We start from the raw sequence: 23,191 nt of genomic DNA, 5'->3' as shown, positions 1-23,191 counted from the left end.
AACCTACTGAATGTGACAGCCTATGTTGACAAGACTAGGGGCATGCTGAAGCACATATTGAGTAGAATAAGTATTGCAGAGCTAGAAGAGTAACCATACACTACTGTCATGAGTAATTTCACCTGTTCTCTTCATTAAAAGTCTGTCTTTCTGCAACATTTTCAAACCATGTTCTATTTGTGGGGACACAGGAGACAGAGTTTGAGACGCAGTATCTTGGGCACTCCTCATCTCATGGGTCACACTGTCAACAACAAGCTCTTTAAGATAGTCTAACCACTGAGTTTTCGATGATCCAACTTGGAGCGGAACACATTTCTCAGAAAGCTTTTTCCATTCCAACCACTCCCATTACTCAACTTGACCTTAACATTGCAGATACAGACACTCTTACCAATTGTGCCTCTGCCGCTCATGCCTGAATGTTTAGTAAAGCTGAAAGTGAAAGAAAAACAGTGACTGTCATGATGCAGTTTTGAAATTTCAGATATGAGGAACTTTAACCCCCTATGTAGTGTCTTTTAAAATGATCCACCACACTGAAATGCAACAATGAGGGCCTACAAACAAGCTCAACACTTTAGGGAATAACAGATTAGGTTTCCTAATTTCTGATGAATTAATTCCTTTACAATCTGCATTATTATTACAAAATGTATTATGCTCAATGTAAATCTCAAACAGGTTTTGTCAATGCAGTGGAGTGCTGGTGGCTTTCTGATAGGCTTCCCTTCACATGCCACAAGTCTTGTCTAGTGGCAGTTCGGTGGGCAACGCACCCAGCTGAATCCCAGCCTAAATCCTGTGTGTCCAAAATGTGGCAGAAGCAGTAGTCTCTCAGGGCTCAGTTTAACATTAGCTACTCATCAGTGTCCTGAGTCACAAGACCTCTTGTTAAATTATGAGAAAGTCATGGGAGCAGCTTGGTTTAAATGAATTAACTCCATCCTGATTATCTTCAGTAAACCTGTTGTGTTAATCCCACACCTGCCCCTCATCTAAAACACACACAGTTACAAGTCAAGTGTCATTGAATCTGTAAAGAATTATCTTGGTAAACTACTGTTTCCGAGAGATTAAAACAAACAATAACCCAAATATAAGGGATTATTTGAGGAATACCCCTTCAGTTTCTCCTGAATCCTCTTGAACATAAAAACAAAACTCCAACACCCTGAATGCTACTTGATTTAAACCACTTGAACCAGGGCTGAAGTCACAGAGGAATAACTACTGAGTTGACCAGACAGTGTTGTTTAATCCATTTTGTTAAACCGAAGACACTCATGATTGAGCTCATTCCATGACACCTTCCTTGCTATCCCACAGAATTGAATACAAAAATACAAACAGCTTTGAATTCATGCTCCTCTCACATCCCAACTTTGTTTAACAACCACTTGATGGTACTATTGCAGAATTCCTAGAAGAACAGTGCATATCACAGTGTTCTGATAGCTACACAATTGTGAAAGCACTGCTTGGACCACTAGAATGCAGATAGTGTTTACTGTAAACTGTAAGAGTGACACTATGGAATGTTGAGTCTCTCAGCAATACACTGTAACATGCTGAAAGTATACAGTATAGATTGTGATACAGTATAATACCTGTTATTAAATGTGTCCTGAGCTCTGTTGTCTTCATAAAGGCATCAAGTGTGTGAATGTATATATTTTTCTTATATGTTTCTATGAGTTCTGTAGTGTGTGAGATGAGTTTCCCTTCAAATGGGATGGACAGCAAAAGCTGTAACTTACACAGAACAAATGTGGTCAATAGATGTCGAAATTGTCCACACTGACTGGAAAGCCAGTTCAAAAGTCATCAGCAAAATACATCCAGCAACTTAAGAGTGACACCAGTAACTCTACATCCATTTCTGGCCCACAGTGTGCCTAGAGTGCTTGGTTGAGGGGAAACCAATGGCAGGAAGAGGCATAACTCAGCTTTACATTCACTAAACACGCACATCCCAAAGAGATTTCACTTAAGATACAGTACTGTTATATAAAACCAGTTACCATTTCAATACAAAGTATGCTCCAGCTTCTGGCATTACTCATTCAAAGCTGTCTATTTAAAAACAGTATATTTTAAGTTTAGTTTGTGAGTAAAGATGACATTTTGATTATTTTATAGGCTACAAGCCCCTTAGCTAAAGGAGTAAGTAAAATCACATATGTTCTCTTACAAGTCTCCTCGTGTAGCTCTAGTTGTCATAGATAGAGCTGGGACGATAAACCGGAAAAATTATTGCTACCAACCGAACCCACCTCCGAGGACATTTTACTGAAATCGATAATTACGATAATTAGCCTACACTAGAGAAATGTGAAGTTTGAAACGAAATAAGGCTGCTAATATGGGCGATTGCTAACGGAACAATTGATAGGTACAACATTCAAAGTAGTAGTAGTTAAGGATAATGTAAAAAGTAACTGATGCACATTAATGTTATACATTTATCGTTCAATGTATCGTTATCGTGATAATTGTCACAATTTATGGATTTTTGTCCATATCTCCCAGGTCTAGTCATAGGCCACGAGTCCCTTAGCTACTATAAAGTAACAACAAAAATGGCATTTGTCTATTTGTGTATCTCTAGTTGTCATTCAGTGACTCTTAAAAAAAATAAAAAATGCAGTGTTAGACATGGGTCTAGATTTTCCTTACAAATTACAGCCTATTCTACAATGAATGACAGTACTACTGCATTCTTGCTTTTCTCCCCTTAAAATGTCTGTTAAATTCTCTAAAACCCACCAAGCAGCAGCAAGAACGTAATAAACAAAAAGCAAATGGGGAGTGTCAGTAAAACTTATTTACAAATCATACCCATTGTTAAATTGCAATGAAATAAGGCCATGTTTAAAAAGCCATCCCTCCTCAAGCAAGTGCCCACACATAGAATAATACCCTGATGGAGCCTAAGAAAGCCACCAAAATATGCAGATAAATACTCCAAATGTCCACTTTGGACATCCCTTCTTCAACCTCCATTTTCATGTTCCATTGCTGTGCCCATAGCCAACGTGTGGGTGTGGAGACAGAGCACCTAAAGGAGCTCCATCTAGGAGGATGGGACCCTGAGTCTAAACAGGCCCTGCTTCAGCTGCAGACGGAACAGTTTGCAGTTAGCGATGCGCAGGGCTGCACAGCCAGTCTTGCACAGATCAGATGTCAGCATGGGCTTGGTGCGGTGCCACGTCCCCGAGCTGCGACGGAATTCCCTCACATAGTCATAGGTTGTACCTGTGCAGACACACACAGACCTTTAGCGATCGATGTATACATTACACAGTGCACACATACAGTAAGTTGTATTTGCCAATGCTTGCCAAGTTGTGGTAATTTACTTCAGGAGTCTGCCTTTAACTCACCAGTGTCTAAGTCCCCCACCACATAGATGCTGGCACCAATGGGGACAGCTCCATACACAAAAGAGGAACTGGTCTGAACACAGAGATTCTGGTCATCCAGGTACATCCATCTGGACAGAGCGTGGTTGGGAAAATAAACACCACTTGAAAGATTTTTGATAAACTACAAATACAGTAAACATATATAAAGGTCTCTATGTCTTTAGGTAACAAGGATACACCCAGTCCAACACCAAATTCAAACAAGGAAGTATTTGATCAAAGTAACAAGCGCTATTATTGACCTTTTCATCTCATCATGGAAAAACTCAGACTTGCAGGTGGTCATGGTGCTGGATTCTGGGTTGTCTGAGTCACGGCTCCTCACGCCTCCAAACACATAGAGTTCCTGACCCACACCACATGCTACTGAGCCAAACCTGCAGGCAGAGACATCCACACCGTAACATCAGGTCAGGGGTCACTCATCGAGAACATAACATCAATAACACCAACACTAAACAAATCCATCACAGGGACTTTGTCACAAATCTTCTGTGGTCTTTGAAGGGATGAAAAGTCAAAATTGTATGAAAAATACCAGTTCATCTGGGGATGCAGCTATGCTGCTGACCTTATTCTCTTCTGCTTGTGTGGAAACACAATACAGACAGAATGCAGTTACGTAATGTAATATAATATATAGTCAGTATAATAAGTGCATGCAATTGTTCAGTTATTAATATGTATAAATGTGTTACTTGAGAGGTAAAGCCAAAAGCTATTTTCCATCTAAATGTGGACAATAACATTCTATTCTGACCTGTATTGTATTAAAACCTGACAGGTAATTAATTGTATATATATATATATATATATATATATATTACACACACACACATACAGTGAGGGAAAAAAGTATTTGATCCCCTGCTGATTTTGTACGTTTGCCCACTGACAAAGACATGATCAGTCTATAATTTTAATAGTAGGTTTATTTGAACAGTGAGAGACAGAATAACAACAACAAAATCAAGAAAAACGCATGTCAAAAATTTTATGAATTTATTTGCATTTTAATGAGGGAAATAAGTATTTGACCCCTCTGCAAAACTTGACTTAGTACTTGGTTGCAAAACCCTTGTTGGCAATCACAGAGGTCAGACGTTTCTTGTAGTTGGCCACCAGGTTTGCACACATCTCAGGAGGGATTTTGTCCCACTCCTCTTTGCAGATCTTCTCCAAGTCATTAAGGTTTCGAGCCTGACGTTTGGCAACTCGAACCTTCAGCTCCCTCCACAGATTTTCTATGGGATTAAGGTCTGGAGACTGGCTAGGCCACTCCAGGACCTTAATGTGCTTCTTCTTGAGACACTCCTTTGTTGCCTTGGCCGTGTGTTCTGGGTCATTGTCATGCTGGAATACCCATCCACGACCCATTTTCAATGCCCTGGCTGAGGGAAGGAGGTTCTCACCCAAGATTTGACGGTACACATGGCCCCGTCCATCGTCCCTTTGATGCGGTGAAGTTGTCCTGTCCCCTTAGCAGAAAAACACCCCCAAAGCATAATGTTTCCATCTCCATGTTTGACGGTGGGGATGGTGTTCTTGGGGTCATAGGCAGCATTCCTCCTCCTCCAAACACGGCGAGTAGAGTTGATGCCAAAGAGCTCCATTTTGGTCTCATCTGACCACAACACTTTCACCCAGTTCTCCTCTGAATCATTCAGATGTTCATTGGCAAACTTCAGACGGGCCTGTATATGTGCTTTCTTGAGCAGGGGGACCTTGCGGGCGCTGCAGGATTTCCGTCCTTCACGGCGTAGTGTGTTACCAATTGTTTTCTTGGTGACTATGGTCCCAGCTGCCTTGAGATCATTGACAAGATCCTCCCGTGTAGTTCTGGGCTGATTCCTCTCCGTTCTCATGATCATTGCAACTCCACGAGGTGAGATCTTGCATGGAGCCCTAGGCCGATTGACAGTCTTTTGTGTTTCTTCCATTTGCGAATAATCGCACCAACTGTTGTCACCTTCTCACTAAGCTGCTTGGCGATGGTCTTGTAGCCCATTCCAGCCTTGTGTAGGTCTACAATCTTGTCCCTGACATCCTTGGAGAGCTCTTTGGTCTTGGCCATGGTGGAGAGTTTGGAATCTGATTGATTGATTGCTTCTGTGGACAGGTCTCTTTTATACAGGTAACAAACTGAGATTAGGAGCATTCCCTTTAAGAGTGTGCTCCTAATCTCAGCTCGTTACCTGTATAAAAGACACCTGGGAGCCAGAAATCTTTCTGATTGAGAGGGGGTCAAATAGTTATTTCCCTCATTAAAATGCAAATCAATTTATAACATTTTTGACATGCGTTTTTCTGGATTTTCTTGTTGTTATTCTGTCTCTCACTGTTCAAATAAACCTACCATTAACATTATAGACTGATCATTTCTTTGTCAGTGGGCAAACGTACAAAATCAGCAGGGGATCAAATACTTTTTTCCCTCACTGTATACAGTGGGGAGAACAAGTATTTGATACACTGCCAATTTTGCAGGTTTTCCTACTTACAAAGCATGTAGAGGTCTGTAATTTTTTATCATAGGTACACTTCAACTGTGAGAGACAGAATCTAAAAAACAAAAATCCAGAAAATCACATCGTATGATTTTTAAGTAATTAATTTGCATTTTATTGCATGACATAAGTATTTGATCACCTACCAACTAGTAAGAATTCCAGCTCTCACAGACCTGTTAAGTTTTTCTTTAAGAAGCCCTCCTGTTCTCCACTCATTACCTGTATTAACTGCACCTGTTTGAAGTCGTTACCTGTATAAAAGACACCTGTCCACACACTCAATCAAACAGACTCCAACCTCTCCACAATGGCCAAGACCAGAGAGCTGTGTAAGGACATCAGGGTTAAAATTGTAGACCTGCACAAGGCTGGGATGGGCTGGGCTACAGGACAATAGGCAATCAGCTCGGTGAGAAGGAAACAACTGTCGGCGCAATTATTAGAAAATGGAAGAAGTTCAAGATGACGGTCAATCACTCTCGGTCTGGGGCTCCATGCAAGATCTCACCTCGTGGGGCATCAATGATCATGAGGAAGGTGAGGGATCAGCCCAGAACTACACGGCAGGACCTGGTCAATGACCTGAAGAGAGCTGGGACCACAGTCTCAAAGAAAACCATTAGTAACACACTACGCCGTCATGGATTAAAATCCTGCAGCGCACGCAAGGTCCCCCTGCTCAAACCAGCGCATGTCCCGTCTGAAGTTTGCCAATGACCATCTGGATGATCCAGAGGAGGAATGGGAGAAAGTAATGTGGTCTGATGAGACAAAAATATAGCTTTTTGGTCTAAACTCCACTCGCCGTGTTTGGAGGAAGAAGAAGGATGAGTACAACCCCAAGAACACCATCCCAACCGTGAAGAATGGAGGTGGAAAAATCATTCTTTGGGGATGCTTTTCTGCAAAGGGGACAGGACGACTGCACCGTATTGAGGGGAGGATGGAAGGGGCCATGTATCGCGAGATCTTGGCCAACAACCTCCTTCCCTCAGTAAGAGCATTGAAGATGGGTCGTGGCTGGTCTTCCAGCATGACAACGACCCGAAACACACAGCCAGGGCAACTAAGGAGTGGCTCCGTAAGAAGCATCTCAAGGTCCTGGAGTGGCCTAGCCAGTCTCCAGACCTGAACCCAATAGAACATCTTTGGAGGGAGCTGAAAGTCCGTATTGCCCAGCGACAGCCCCGAAACCTGAAGGATCTGGAGAAGGTCTGTATGGAGGAGTGGGACAAAATCCCTGCTGCAGTGTGTGCAAACCTGGTCAAGACCTACAGGAAACGTATGATCTCTGTAATTGCAAACAAAGTTTTCTGTACCAAATATTAAGTTCTGCTTTTCTGATGTATTAAATACTTATGTCATGCAATAAAATGCAAATTAATTACTTAAAAATCATACAATGTGATTTTCTGGATTTTTGTTTTAGATTCCATCTCTCACAGTTGAAGTGTACCTATGATAAAAATTACAGACCTCTACATGCTTCGTAAGTAGGAAAACCTGCAAAATCGGCAGTGTTTCAAATACTTGTTCTCCCCACTGTATATACACATACATACAGTACCAGTCAAAAGTTTGGACACACCTACTCATTTCTTTATTTTTACTATTTTAAACATTGTAGAATAATAGTGAAGACATAAACTATGAAATAACACATATGGAATCATGTAGTTACCAAAAAAGTGTTATATCAAAATATATTTTATATTTGAGATTCTTTAAATAGCCACCCTTTGTTTTGATGACAGCTTTGCACACTCTTGGCATTCTCTCAACCAGCTTCACCTGGAATGCTTTTCCAACAGTCTTGAAGGAGTTCCCACATATGCTGAGCACTTGTTGGCTGCTTTTCCTTCACTTTGCGGTCAGACTCATCCCAAACCATCTCAATTTGGTTGAGGTCCGGGGATTGTGGAGGCCAGGTCATCTGATGCAGCACTCCACCACTCTCCTTCTTGGTAAAATAGCCCTTACACAACCTGGAGGTGTGTTGCGTCATTGTCCTGTTGAAAAACAAATGATAGTCCCACTAAGCCCAAACCAGATGGGATGGCGTATCACTGCAGAATGCTGTGGTAGCCATGCTGGTTAAGTGTGCCTTGAATTCTAAATAAATCAGACAGTGTCACCAGCAAAGCACCCCCACACCATAACACCTCCTCCTCCATGCTTTATGGTGGGAAATACACATGCAAAGATCATCCGTTCACCCACACCGCGTCTCACAAAGACAGTGGTTTGAACCAAAAATATCAAATTTGGACTCATCAGACCAAAGGACACATTTTCACCGGTCTAATGTCCATTGCTCGTGTTTCTTGGCCCAAGCAAGTCTCTTCTTCTTATTGGTGTCATTTAGTAGTGGTTTCTTTGCAGCAATTCGACCATGAAGGCCTGATTCACACAGTCTCCTCTGAACAGTTGCTGTTGAGATGTGTCTGTTACTTTAACTCTCTGAAGCATTTATTTGGGCTGCAATTTCTAAGGCTTGTAACACTAATGAACTCATCCTCTGCAGCAGAGGTAACTCTGGGTCTTCCATTCCTGTGGCGGTCCTCATGAGAGCCAATTTCATCATAGCGCTTGATGGTTTTTGCGACTGCACTTGAAGAAACTTTCAAAGTTCTTGAATTGTTCCGTATTGACGGACCTTCATGTCTTAAAGTAATGATGGACTGTTGTTTCTCTTTGCTTATTTGAGCTGTTCTTGCCATAATATAGACTTGGTCTTTTACCAAATAGGGCTATCTTCTGTATACCCCCCCCCCCCTACCTTGTCACAACACAACTGATTGGCTCAAACGCATTAAGGAAAGAAATTCCACAAATTAACTTTTAAGAAGGCACACCTGTTAATTGAAATGCATTCCAGGTGACTACCTCATGAAGCTGGTTGAGAGAATGCCAAGAGTGTGCAAAGCTGTCATCAAGGCAAAGGGTGGCTATTTGAAGAATCTCAAATATAAAATATATATTTTGATTTGTTTAACACTTTTTTGGTTACTACATGATTCCATATATGTTATTTCATAGTTTTGATGTCTTCATTATTATTCTACAATGTAGAAAATAGTAAAAAATAAAGAAAAACCCTTGAATGAGTAGGTGTTCTAAAACTTTTGACCGGTAGTGTATATATTTTTTTATTGTATTTTTTTATTCTAACTACTGAGTTGATTCTGTACCTTCTCTCTTTCAAAGGGCAGATTGCAGTCCACTGCTGGGTCTTTGGGTCATAGCATTCTACTGAGTCGTACAGCTTTCCATATGACCCACCACCCATGGCATATATCTTCTTTTTCATGGTAGCATAGCAGCCAATCTGAGGAGAGGAGAGATCGTTGGGCAAGTGGTGGGAGATTTGGAGAGGTTGCGATTTGTGAATGTGTTTATTATACATTTCAGTAGGCAGTAGCAAGCCGGAAGTGCTCATGTCTCACCTTGCGGACCATGGTCATGCTGGTTTGTGTGGTCCAGGTGTTAAAGTGAGGGTCGAACACCTCCACAGTCAGGAGCTCTATGTCCTCATCCTCTCCTCCCAACACATAGATCATCCCATCTAGCTCTGCAACACCAAAGTTCTGCCGCGCCTGACCAAACAAAGAGCAGAAGCCTTTAATAATACTGGGCAATACTGACCCCTGGTGGCATTACTCAAAACTATAACACTTTAGAAGAATAGATAACAACATAACAAAACATGGCTACCAGTGAGTAGCCTATACAAGTAAAAACAAAACATGGAACATTTGATAGATTAAATGAAAAAGTGTCATGTATGTACCATACCACAATAATCACTTGGTTCAGTGGGAGACATTTATTTGGTCTATATAACCAATTGAAGTAAGAACTTCAAAATGACACCACGTGAAATGTCTATGAAACAAGTGGGTTGAATGTTGCTACTGACAGGTTGGAAGGATATATTGTGTGGAGTATTATACAACAGGTGGGTTTAATCCTGAATACTGATTGGTTAAAAATGCATTCCAGCCGGTGTCAATTCCACAAGTTATCACCGGCTAAATCTATGACGTTAAAATGCCAATTTACTATGTTTCATCTGACTGCGCAATCCACTGTCTCATCAGCCCAGCCAGGCAATTTATAACCTTGATCGCAACTATAAAAAGCATCTAGACATTATCTCACATTTCCTTTAGACTAACATTCCGTTTTCAACAGCGGAAATGTGTATAAACTTTGCTGTCTGTATCTCTGACATTTGCAACATTGTTTCAATATTCAAATTCGATCTCCAGCTGTCCCATAGTAATGAAAGTGACGAGACAGACAGGCAGCGTTTCTCAGCCAGTCGAAATCATGAATCAGCTGGCATCATTTTTATGGATATATACAAAAAAAGGTCAATTGAAAAAAGGTAAAACTAAACAAAGTGCAGCTAGTTTGCAGTCTTTCTAGCTTCATTTTGAAGTGATTGTGTTAGCTGTGTTGTTGGATAGCTCCTCTGAACAACAGTGTCCTGACGAGAGAGCACATTTTCTATGCCATGCGAAATCGCACCTCATTAGCTCATTGTTATGGATGTATCCAAATAAATGTCACTAGAAAACAGCTTAAACAAATGCAAATGAAGCTACTGTTGTTATTCTGGCTACAATGTTTGACGTGACTGTAAGTTAGCCGTAGTTTGTTAGCTAGCAAGCAAGGGATAAGAACATTGCCAGCCAGGATGGCAATGGAACATTTAGAACGAACGACTGGGTCACGTCCATAGATACATAACAAGAAGACTTAATGACTGGGTCGCGTCTCTGGCAACCGAACCGATAGAAAGAACGACCAGCCGGTTTGGGTAGCAACCTTATATTTGTGTCGGAACTATATTTTGTGGAAGGATGAAATAGTATGAATAAATCCATCAAAATAAAATATTTAATGAAAATATGTCAATCATTATATGAATATGTTGGAAACCCGTTGTATAAAAGTGATAATGCCCTCGAAGCCGGTGTTTGGAGGATATATTGGCACCTGTGGGCATTATCACTTAAATAGAATACCTGTTTCATGGAAGGAATGGGGGTCCAGGTGTTTGTGTCTGGGTCATATTTCTCCCCACTGCTCAGGACCATCTTGGTTTTATCCATTCCACCCATCACAAAGAGATAGCCCTCTGAGAGGATAAAGAATGGTGTTAATTCATGGTTGATCACTTAGACTGGGTTGGGTTTGACTTACATGAGAATTGTTGGATCCATCAACTAATTATTAGCTGCCATGAAGGCTGCACTGTGTATACGTATGTAACAATAAAACTAGGTATGGATTCACTACCAACCTGCAGCCAGCACTCCATGCCCTATTCGGCCAATGCTCATTGGTTCCAGCTCGATCCACAGCTGACGGTTTGGTTCATAGAGTGGACACATGCAGCGTGCCATGGCTGACGGCTTCCTCGTTCTGAACAGGAACCAGGGAACAGGAAGTCAGTTCTATCCTGTTGGTTTTATCTCTGACACACTGGCTCCCTCTAACCTCATCCTCGCACTGTGTGACCATAAAATACCAACTTTACTGACTTGTTTTACGTCTCCTCAATCTCTCTGTGTTCTCTCAGTATATCAACCACACTCTATTCTCAGTTTGAACCCTTCCTGCCCTTAATACATTAAATCTTGCTTGTCATAACTTTCAGTCATCTGAATGTTTTGCAAGAATTTCCATTGCAAACTGTTTGTCTATCAAGCATATGTGCACAAAACCACAGCAATCTGCAAAATGAGAATCAAAGTGTTACGGCCACATTGTATGATTCATATACACATTCAACAGCATGTAGACATCTTATGTCTGGACATCCTCCCAGAGTAAGAGACAGCAGATACTCACCCTCTCTCCTCCCCCCCTACAGTGACAATGCACTCCGAGTAGCCACGAGGTTTGAAGGCGGCGAGAAGAGCCTCGCCCTGCAGTGCAGCACCCCCCAGTGGAGCGTTGCAGTACTCCCTGATCACCTCCCTCATCAAGGGCTCTCCCAACACCTGCTCCCTCAGGTAACCTTGGTCCAGCCCCTGGATCCACACTGATGACATCACCTCTTTCATGTGCACCTGGGGGGGAATCAGGAATATGTTACTCAGGGGATGAGCTGAGAGGCCAATAGTAATGCATAGGCAAATAGTGTGCAAAAAACACAGTCCTTCAAATTATGTAGTAGTCTCTGACCATAATAGTTGTTGTAATTGTACTTTTGTAGCCATGCTTCAGGCATACATCGAATACTACAGAGGCTGTTTTCTGGCAGACAGAAACAAGGGCAGAACCACCACACCCCTAGTAGTAAAACAAGGCCCTCACCCTCCGTTCCTCCAGGTCATGACCGAGCCAGCGCACCACAGCCTCCAGAACATGCTTTTCATTGCCCACGTTGAGCTTCTCCATGGACAGGATCTCACACAGACGGTCTGGGGGTAACTCCCTGAACTCGTCCGTGGCAGCCACATCACGGAAATGTGTCTGGAGGAAGTCTGTGGCAACATGGTGAACATGGTGCAGACAGTAATGTAGAGAGAAGAGCCGGATCCCAATGCAGTTCTCTGCAGCAATGCAGCTCTCCAGGAACTGGCAGCACAGGGACTTCAAGTCTGTCAGGAGCAGCAAGTCAGCAGCCTGGACCATGTCCTGAATGGTGTCCTCACTCAGACTGATCTACACACAGATAACAAGGAGCAGGATGGAAGGAGGAGTGTAAGATCAGGGTTGTTCTAGTAGGTAACATAAGATTCCAAAACTGTAAGCTACACATAGGAATATGGATTCTCTCAGAAGAGTTAGGAAGTACAGGACAATATTGTTATAGGCAATTTAAAAACCAGTAAAATAATCCCACTTGTGTTCACTTTATTCTAGGCCCACTTACAGCTTTGCACACTACTCACCTCCCCACTAAAGATGTAGTCCAGGATCTGCTTCATGATAGTGACAGAGATTCCCTGGAGCTCAATGGTGTACATGGATCCATCTTCCTTTGGAGGGTTGTAGTTCAGTTTTGTTCTATGGAATGTCAGAATACGGTTGAGTGTATTGTTAGGTATTACTGCACTGTTGGAGCTAGGAACATAAGCATTACGCTACACCCGCGGTAACGTCTGCAAAATGTGTACGCGACCAATAACATTTGATCAGCATGACAGGAAAAATCACTGACAGTCTACCAGCATCGAGTGGGACACTGCGGGAGACACCCTGTCGACAGCTGGAAACAATGTCACATCCCCAGCCTTATCAAAACGTTATAATAACCATGGCATCCATTGCAACAGTTCTGCTTGCGACAAAGGTAAAGCAAGACATAACTGATTACCTGATGTATGGACTAGCCGCAGCCAAAATGTTTTTCTGGACTGGAATCTTTTCCCCATCCAGAACTAACACTGCGTCTTGGAAGCATTGTTCTTGCCAAAAGGAGCGAAGGGCCTTGAGAAGTTTCTGAGAGTGTTGAGGGTCCGACACCACCGAACCTGCAACGCTAACCTCAGACTCAGTACTGGACATTGTGTACCTACAGAGGAAAAACACATGTCATTTGCACACCAGCCCGGCTGGAGAACAGGGAATAAATCTATTTAGAAAGCCAGTGTTACCTTCAAGCAGAATTAGCCTACGTAGGCTAGGCTAACGTCAGCATGCTAAGTTGGCTATAATACATTATTGGACTGGATATTTACCTGAATATTAAGTGACATAGGTAGTTAATTACCTAACGCCGTTATACTTGGCAGGGTCACAAACATTTCAATAAAACCAGACAGGCTCCTGTGACATTCATAACCATAATAGTAAGCTACTTTACCTAGCTCGCTATCTAACTAGACATAACCAAATAACAGGGTGCGTCCCAAATGGAATAACATAGTCATTGGTTTCGTCCAACTTCACTGTAGCCTACCTTGCATGGGCCACACTACACACAAGTCAGAAAGCAAGGTAAAATAGAAGCGTTTAGCACACTTTTCCCATTTAGCAAGCCAGGCTCCGTTAAAATACGTTTACAGTCCTTCCCCTGGAACAATCACAGATCTGAGAGAAATATGGATATGTGACAAGATTAATATGGAAAAATTGCTTTCCTACAGTTTAGTGTGTGCACGAGGAAGAAAGGGTGGATACATCTTCAAAGTACTCGAACACAGCCCCCATTGTGCTGTATTTTGGACTCGCCCATGTTACGCCCACAATCTTTACGCGCTTTTAAACGTCATTCTCCCGCGACTAAAGTTTTTTGTTTCGTTATCTCTTTACTGGTTTACTATGGAGGACCAAACCTGCCATAATTAGATAAATAAATAAATGCACACATAAATCAATAAATCCACACAATTAAATAAATGAGCAAGGAAATACAAAAATACTGACTAAAATGAACAAATGTTCTCTACATATCTGTATGTATTTAATTATTTATCTATGTATTATCTAATTATTCAAACTTTAATTCATTTTTAGTCATTTCTATAGTTCTTCCTCCAATATGATAATGAGGGGGTGTCAATCAAACAGCTGTGTCAATCAAACATCTTTGGGTGGTATCTAACACACCAATGGTTGATCAATGTCACTGCACCTTGCGCAATTGCTTTTACACCCCCCTATGTGAAACTAGCCACAATAAGGATTAGCCACAATAGTAGAATTTGCGGTTTGCCTTCAAAATGCAGGTTTGCCCTCATTGAAACAGACACAAACAGATACAAATAGTGGAATCATGCCATATTTGGACTAGATAATGCTTAACAAGTTTGGAATGTTGTTATATAAATTCAACAAAAGACAATGAGTTAATTTGACAAACAACAACAAAAAATCTGTTGAAATCGCACTGTGGATGTATTAGACTTCAGAATTGCATTGTGGGCATACTGTATACATCGTACAGCCTTGCCTATGGATCTTGGGTCCATGAAATGTTCACAACTGTGAAGAGTTTACACAAATATTAGCGTCTTAGCTCTTATTGCAGGACTTTAACTGTGGGAAATCACCTCAGTATTCAGCCTATTGTGCATATTGAACATTCATATTGCAATGTACAGCTTTACCTATGGATCTTGGGTCCATGAAATGGGGTATCAGTCCAGAACACAACTGTGAAGTGTTTACACAAATATTAGCATCATAGCTCTTATTGCAGGACTTTGACACCACTGTGAAATTAGTCACATTAGCTCACCAGTCAACCTACTGTGTATTGAACATTCATATTGCAATGTACAGCTTTACCTATGGATCTTGGGTCCTGGAAATTGGGAATCAGCCTACTCAGTGACATCCAGAGAACACAACTCAGGGAGGTTTACAGACAGTACCTTGAGATGAGGAAGGGTTTTTTGGTTTTGCAGGGTTGTGCTTAGACAGTAAATGTATTGTGTATGAAAGCGATTGAGGTGCCATTTCTCCTTAATCTCCCACACACAATAATTCATACTGTGTAAGAACTGCATTCATAAGACTTTTCACACCTTCTTTAGCCCAGTTGTAACTAACTTGGTTCAGCTTATCAACCAGCTAATTATTAGAATCAGGTGTGCTAGATTAGGGTTGGAGTGAAAACCTACAGGACGGGGTTGGAGAGCCCGGATTTAGAGCCACCATAAAATAAATATGGATAATTTCTATAAATCTTTGAAATGTGTCTGCCCTTATGGATTCACAGAATATATTTATATAAGCTGTACAGGGCTCTGTAGCATCAAACAGATGCTAGACATTCAGATCTCCAAAGAATGTTTGTTTATTTGTCAAATTCTAAAATACAGGGGTGTACACAGTTAACTTAACATTAACTCAAGAGAACTGGGTATTCAACAAGAATGTTTTATGGTAAAAGTAACATACAAAAAAAATGTGTATGAACAGTGTAGTTCAGTGTGTCCGAGTGTGTCTCAGGTGAAGAGACACACAAGTGCAGAGAACTGTAGCTACACATTGTTACACCAGATAATGTGATTTACCCAAAGATTTTTGCCGACATCTTGCCTATTTCAAGTCTTTTCTCATTGATCGAGACAGGTGGGTGTCCACCCCAAAGTGCTGCATGTCATGCTGACAGAGAGCTGTCTCGATCAATGAGTGAGAAGACTTGAAATAGACATGGCGGCGCACATATTGGTGAATTACTTTATGGAGCAAAAAAAGTATTTATTTTAATAACAGAGCATTTTCTAAATTCAAACTGACCCCCTGCAACTGGATGCGGACATTTTATGAGACTCATGCTTCCCCGAATCAAGGACGAAGACGGCATCGCTAAGGTTGGTCAAAAATTCTCTGTGTTACACAAACCAGTACCTATCCTGTAACTCCCAGTAATGTATACCGAAAATCGGTACATTTGTTAAATCACTTTATCTGGTGTAACAATCTGTAGCTAAGAGAACTGGCGATCAGCAGATGGGAGAGGTGGTCATGATGAAATTGCCATTCCAAAGAAACAGACAGTAAGTTCAGGGAATACTTGTAAAGCTGTGGGAGGAGTGTTGTCATGATCAAACTGCCATTCAGCCCCTCATGAGTCATCTGTTTGAAGTCCAGCATAATGTCTCATCCCCGAGAGGGATACAGTTCACGGGATACAGTTCTGCTACAATGACACTCGCAGGCAAAGGAATTATGTTTCTGTATCTAGAATCCACTCCAGGAATAAGGCCAGGCACCATAGTTCTTCTGTATGACAAAAAACGAAAACAATTATACTCTATTGTTCAGTTTGAACAACAGTTGAACCATGCCAGCATAACATCAACATTAGGGTAGACTAGTTGAACATGCATACATGTGCATAGGCACAGAGATTACATTTACAACAATATCTAGTCTAATAGAAAGCAATATGGCATAACCATCAACCTTTGCACAGTGACCAGACTGTACAAATGAGCATAGGTAGGAAGGCAGACCATATCTACCTACAGCCATGTCTATTAGGCATGCTTAGGCAAAACATTTTTACAGTAAAACCAGCTTCAGTTTTAGAGATTTACAACAGTAAATCGTTGCATTATTGTTTCTCCTCACTGTTTGCTAGTAAATTTAGCTAGCTTGCTGGAAATGCAATACTTGTTATTTACATCTCTTTGGAATCCTATCTTGCGTCACACCTATAATTTTGTGAGATTGAAATGCATCCACGGTCATAATCATAACCAATGTCAACCCTCGTAAATTGTTACATAGCTAGCTAGTAAAATGATTTCAAGTTGCTGATGTTACACATGTTTGCGAACAAGTTACAAATGCGAGGTGTGGCACATAACAAGTTAGCAGGGGCCAGGCTAACTAGCTAGCCAACTCCAGTCGCGCTAACGTTTGCTGGTAAACCTAGCTTTAGGTGGCTGGTTGTAACGTTGTAGCTTGCTGTTTAGTAGCTAGCCATATCTATGACTAAAAAGAGAAGAGGTTTTACAATCGAGATACAAAAGATCTCCGATTGTAAAACCTCTTCTATTTTTAGTCATAGATATGGCTACCGGTAGTTGTTTGCTAACTACAGTGCCTAGTTAGCAAACAGATCAATTATTTGATTTCCCCCTACTGTAACACAGTATTATGTTAGCCAGCAATACACAATATGGGTTTCAGTAGATAAACTAAATTAGCTAGGTGGCTTGCAGGAAAAATAACTTTCTTAGCTAGGCACTACAGGAGATTGGTGGTACCTTAATTGGGGAGGAAGGGCTCATGGTAATGGCTGGAGCGGAATCGGTGGAATGGTATCAAACACATGGTTTCCATGTGTTTGATGCCATTCAATTTGCGCCGTTCCAGCCATTATTATGAGCCGTCATCCCCTCAGCATCCTCCACTGCTAGGCACGGTAATGTAATCTGCCCTCTTGGTGCTGGCATCGGCTGTAGCTCAGTTTCTAACGTTATGTTAGCTAAATCCAACTCTTTGTTTCGGATCCTCTTCGTCTATATCATAGATTTATTGCTTTCAAAGAAAACCAATTCATTTTTTCTTCTTCTTTTTCTTCCCCCCATCAACACACTGGAAGCCGTCATAGGGTGTATCATTCAGCACGCGAAGCCCTGACCTGCCTTTCTCCTTGGCAATTATGTGTGAAACACATCTCACTGTCCTAGAAATGCCTCAGACATGATGAAAACAAGCCCAAATCCCCCCTGGGTGAAATTCCTCTTCAAGGTGCCACCAACCTCCTGTGCAGGGAGTACAGCAACAGTCTGTCAACATGTATTGTAAGTAACCACTCAAATTCATACAAACTGCTACGGACGCAGTCACTGACATATATTAACTTTGTCTACTTGCCCCATTCTTCAACCTTGTCTGGGATATATATTTTAGTTGACACACCTGTGTGATGTATCTGATATACATGAATAAAAATGTATTCACCCTGGACACGAGACTTGCATTTACTTTAGACCTTTTGAATCATAAGCTCTATGTGTTGTCTGTGTTTAAGTTACAACAGAAGTTAGTAAAAGTTAGTGTGAAGACCAACATGCTATGAAAATTAGTTTATACTTTATTGCATTTGGTCATCCCCAAAATGTGGCCTTTGAAAGCCTTAATAGTTGCATCCTTCCACAGGGATCTGTCTACAGATACTGTAGCTGACAACAGGGTGGCTGGTGCTGCTCTAGAGTTCCATAGCCCAGCAGACTCACCTGGGGATAGGGGAATGTACACATGTTAGTTTTGATAAATGTCTGGGATACTTTTACAGGGAGAAGAGGGCATGAGTTTTGGCGTGAGTACAGTAAATCCAATCCAACCAGTGGCCCTGGATAATATGCTATGTTGTCACACAGGCAGACTGCCATAGTGAAGTAGGTTTACATACTGAATCAAGTATACTATTATGTGCTCTGGAGAGATCGCAGGTAGTTGGTCAGAAGGCTCTGGATGTTCTTAGACCATTCTGTCTCTGTAGCATCTGGAGAGAGATGGATAGAGGTAGTGAATGCTAGAAAGAGAGCCCTCACCCCTGACCTCCCACTAGCCCAGGGCCTCCTCCCTAGTATCATGCAAAGTAAAGGAAAACAATATCATGACTTACTGACACAGTGCTCCATGTTCCTGCTGGTAGAAAGCCTCAACCTGGTATTTGTATTTAGGATTAATGTATCAGTTTGCCTACTTCACATTCATGTCTGTAAATGCAATAGATCTGATTAAAAGTATGCATGCCATTTTGTGATAATGGCTATGACAAATTACATGGCATACATGTGCATTTATAGCAAGCTAAGATTATTTATATTATGGCATCACATCTCATCTCACTAACAATTGCTAAGGTGAACAGCAAATTCCACTATTCTGGCTAATCCGTAGTGGCTAGCTTCACATAGGGGAATTATTCCATTATGACAACATGCTCTTCCTTATTTGACTGTAGGTAGCTAGCTGCTATCTTAGATGCCTGGATTGTTGATTCCTAATTTTGCAGCCAAACCGCTTCTACACCTCTACCTCTACGCAGACGACACCATTTTGTATACATCTGGCCCTTCATTGGACACTGTGTTAACAAACCTCCAAACGAGCTTCAATGGCATACAACACTGCTTCCACTGCTCTTAAAAGCTAGTAAAACTAAATGCATGCTCTTCAATCAAATGCTGCTTGCACCCGCCCGCCCGACTAGAATCACTACTCTCGGCGGGTCTGACTTAGAATATGTGGACAACTACAAATACCTAGGTGTCTGGTTAGACCGTAAACTCTCCTTCCAGACTCACATTAAGCATCTCCAATCCAAAGTTAAATCTAGAATCGGCTTCCTATTTCGCAACAAAGGCTCCTTCACTCATGCTGCCAAACATGCCCTCGTAAAACTGACTATCCTACCGATCCTTGACTTTGGCAATGTTATTTACAAAATAGCCTCCAACGCTCTACTCAGCAAATTTCATATTGATACATAGCTATATGCGCTACACATTATTGTTTCAGGGGTGCCAATGTGAAACATGGTCTTTAAACACCATTCTGTCATACTGAACGCAGCCCAAGCAAATGCAATCGAGCAACGTGCCGTGGCATTGATCAACCAATGGTGTGTTAGATACCACCTACACAAGTTTGCTTGACACCCCCTCATTATCATATTGGAGGAAGAAATACATAAATAAATTAAATAATATAAATTAATCAAATTAAAGAAAGTGGGATTCATTAATTAAATAATTATATATGTGTGCATTCATTCATCCATTTATTTAATTATGTATTTATCTATTCATACGTGCATTTATTTCATGTATTCTATTTTTGTGTGTGCATTTATTCATTTAATTCTAATTATGGCATGTTTGGTGCTCCATAGATTACTGCTGTCAAGGCTAGAAGGGATCCAGCTTTTGTCAAATGAATGTCAAAAGTTGACCCTTTTCCTAACCTTAACCTAATTCTCATAACCTGCTACGTTAATTCTAATAACCTGCTGCGTAAATTCTCCTAACCTGCTACGAAAAGTCAAATCTGACGTTAATTGCATATAGAGAGAAATAGTAATGGCATCTTTTTGTAGGCACTAACTCTGCCATGGTTTGTTGGACGCTTCGTTGCTATGGGGAAATGAATGGCGTTTTTGGAGGGTATTTGGATAAACGCTGAAAATAATGTCTGTGGTAAACCCAGGCTTAGGAGATCTTATATGTTTTGTTCTATGAGATAATGTTCATCAGCTAACTTAATTTTTTTGTGCATTTTGAAGCATTTATGTAATGACAAATAAGCACATAAAGCACAAAGGCTTCATAATTCATAAAGGTCATGTCAACTGACATATTATGTCATAGAACAAACGTATAAGATCTCCTAAACCTGTGTTAACCTCAGACCTTATTTTCAGCGTTTATCCCAAAACCCTATTCTTCCCCATTCATTTTCCCCATAGGGATGGATATTCGGGTTTTAGGACTTCAAACAGCTAGCAACCTACAGTTAAACTACTGGAAGAAAAACGAAAGGTTTAAAGCTACTATCCAAAGCACTGACTTCACACTGCTGCTGAAGAAATTTTGATTAATTTTGATTAATTTTTTATAAGAATCTAGCAAATTAATAATAATAACTAAACTTCAGAGCTAGGGGGCTGCTCTGGTCCAGGCTTGTCTGATTAGTCCATAGAGATTCAAACCAGTAGATAGTGATAGGAACACATGGATGACGTCAGCACTGTGGAAAACTCCCGATGGCGTATGAAGTATTTGAATTTGAAGCACACAATATTGTTGAATGGGGCTGAATTACTGAGGTATAATAAGAACTGGAGACTGCGTCCAAGATGTCAGACCGTTGTTTTCAAGGTAACCTACTCTTCTTCTACGAGGTTTAACGGCGGTTGGCATCCAATAAATGTTGCATTACCGCCACCTACTAGACTGGAGTATAACTCCCTTATACTTTGCTTGAAAAAAATCAAACAAATACCCTACCATCTAACACTACACTAAATAAAACACACAAAAAAACACCCTACTCCACTATTGAAATCTATTTATTCCTACTTCATGCCAACAGCCTGAAAGGATGGGACACCACCACTTAACACACCCTGTAACTCTTCTCATGTCAAGTCTCGCACATCCAAATACCTCTCTGCAGCTGCCACCACAACCTCAATTTTCTGCGACTTACGTTCCATCCCTGCAGTACAGTTGATAACCATTGCTATAAATGCTAAAAATTAAATCTTACTGAAACATATATCACTTGTTGGCCTATCCCTCTGTACTGGTACATATCTACTACTCCTCCCCCTTGACCCATCTTCCTCTACTTTCTTCACTGCCTCAGCATATGACAACTTCTTCACTACTCTAACACTGGAAACCTCAACCTGCCTCTCTCGCACTGGACATTTCTGATCCTTAGCCCCATGGGCATCCCTACAATTACCACATACCACTACTGTCCCCAATGCTACACATTCCTTTGTCTCATGCCCTCCTACACACTGCTGCCACATGCCCATAAGCTTGACACCTGTAACAACGGAATGTATTCGGCACATTAAGCTCGTACAGGATAACTTATATCCTAACATCACTTTGTCTGGCAAAGACTCAACATCAAAACTCAAAAGGACAGACAACGACTTTCACATTTACCACTACCCCAGTAATCACTCCTTTCAATTGTGCCCTTTTTTTGAGAGCAAAACAATTTACATCTCTTTCCCCCATTTGTTTAATGCGGAGCGCCTGCTCCCTCTGACCAGCAGAAACACAAACAATTATAACAAGACCACTTCTGTTTACCCTCACCCATTCCACAGCACCCAACTCTGTTTTCACCCACCCTGAAACCACAAATGGATCAGCCAAAAGGCAAGGGTCCACTTTTTCCAAAAACGTCACTCCTACTGTCACAGACTCGTCTTTATCCTGACCCTCGGTGCAAGCCTTGAGCTCCGAGAACTTCACCACACCTACCACCTCCGATACCTCACCCTCATTCACTTCCATTTCTCCTCCTGTCTTCAACTCACTCTGCTTACACTTTCTACCATTCTTCTTTAACAAACCATCTCCATTTTTTACGCCATTTTTAACCGACTCAAGCTCACCCTCTGGTAACCTACTCACGTTCGCATACGCCGTTTCATGGACAGTCTATATCCAGGTGGCATCGGGTTTATACGGACCAACATCACATGCGCACTAGGACTCCGTGCGCACAGGGAAAAGCGTGAGCACCGACGACGTCATCACTTAATCCAAAAACATGACAGACATTGGATGAACACCAAATGTAATATCTTTGGCTGTGCGCCTCAGCGACAATTATTTTAATAATTCAATGGCGGTTTTGTGCATAAAGGTGATGACTAAAGTGTCTTCTTAGGAATTTTCAAATCTGACTTCTCTATTTGGCCATCTATGGAAATTGTCTTTCTGGGCCAGGCTTCAGTTAAACTGCAATACCGAAGCAAGACTGCTTGGAGCAGTCAACACAGTGCTTCTAGACCGAAACCATGGCCCCCAAAAAAACATCGCTAATGGCTCGGCTTGTGTACTGTTACTTTCCTGCCTCGCCTCCAGACCGTAGTCGGGGCGGCTCAGGGGAGCCTTCACTTGCTAGCTCCAGGGCCAGAGCAATGGGGTAATTCCCACATTTGAGGATCTAATCTGCTGCTAATGTTAGCCTGGAATTCCACTGAAGTAGTTGACATTTATTAAACTTGTACACCATGTGAGGTAGTCTGTATGACAAAATAAAATAGTGGGCTAACGGAGCAAAAAGAGT

General features: G+C 41.4%; 1 protein-coding gene across 7 annotated transcripts in view; it reads right to left on the bottom strand.

The window, feature by feature from the left end:
- Positions 1–1,238: 1,238 nt before the first annotated feature.
- The window catches only part of LOC121531821 (gigaxonin), a 28,660-nt gene continuing 6,707 nt past the window's right edge, over positions 1,239–23,191 (bottom strand). Inside the window, exons 1-12 of one of the 7 annotated variants that reach the window (XM_041837298.1) lie at positions 14,045–14,119; positions 13,275–13,472; positions 12,850–12,964; positions 12,269–12,619; positions 11,801–12,021; positions 11,250–11,371; positions 10,972–11,084; positions 9,385–9,534; positions 9,130–9,266; positions 3,671–3,805; positions 3,387–3,496; positions 1,239–3,258 (exon numbers count right to left, since the gene is read on the bottom strand). In XM_041837298.1, coding sequence (XP_041693232.1) covers positions 3,077–3,258; positions 3,387–3,496; positions 3,671–3,805; positions 9,130–9,266; positions 9,385–9,534; positions 10,972–11,084; positions 11,250–11,371; positions 11,801–12,021; positions 12,269–12,619; positions 12,850–12,964; positions 13,275–13,472; positions 14,045–14,082 — 1,872 coding nt within the window. In that variant the 5' untranslated portion in view covers positions 14,083–14,119 and the 3' untranslated portion in view covers positions 1,239–3,076. The other 6 variants (XM_041837300.2, XM_041837303.1, XM_041837299.2 and 3 more) reach the window with 6 other exon arrangements.

This window comes from Coregonus clupeaformis, chromosome 19 (genome assembly GCF_020615455.1).
Source record: "Coregonus clupeaformis isolate EN_2021a chromosome 19, ASM2061545v1, whole genome shotgun sequence".
NCBI lineage: Eukaryota > Metazoa > Chordata > Actinopteri > Salmoniformes > Salmonidae > Coregonus > Coregonus clupeaformis.
Note: the sequence above shows the minus strand (reverse complement) of the source record. Positions and strands in the feature narration are given on the sequence as shown.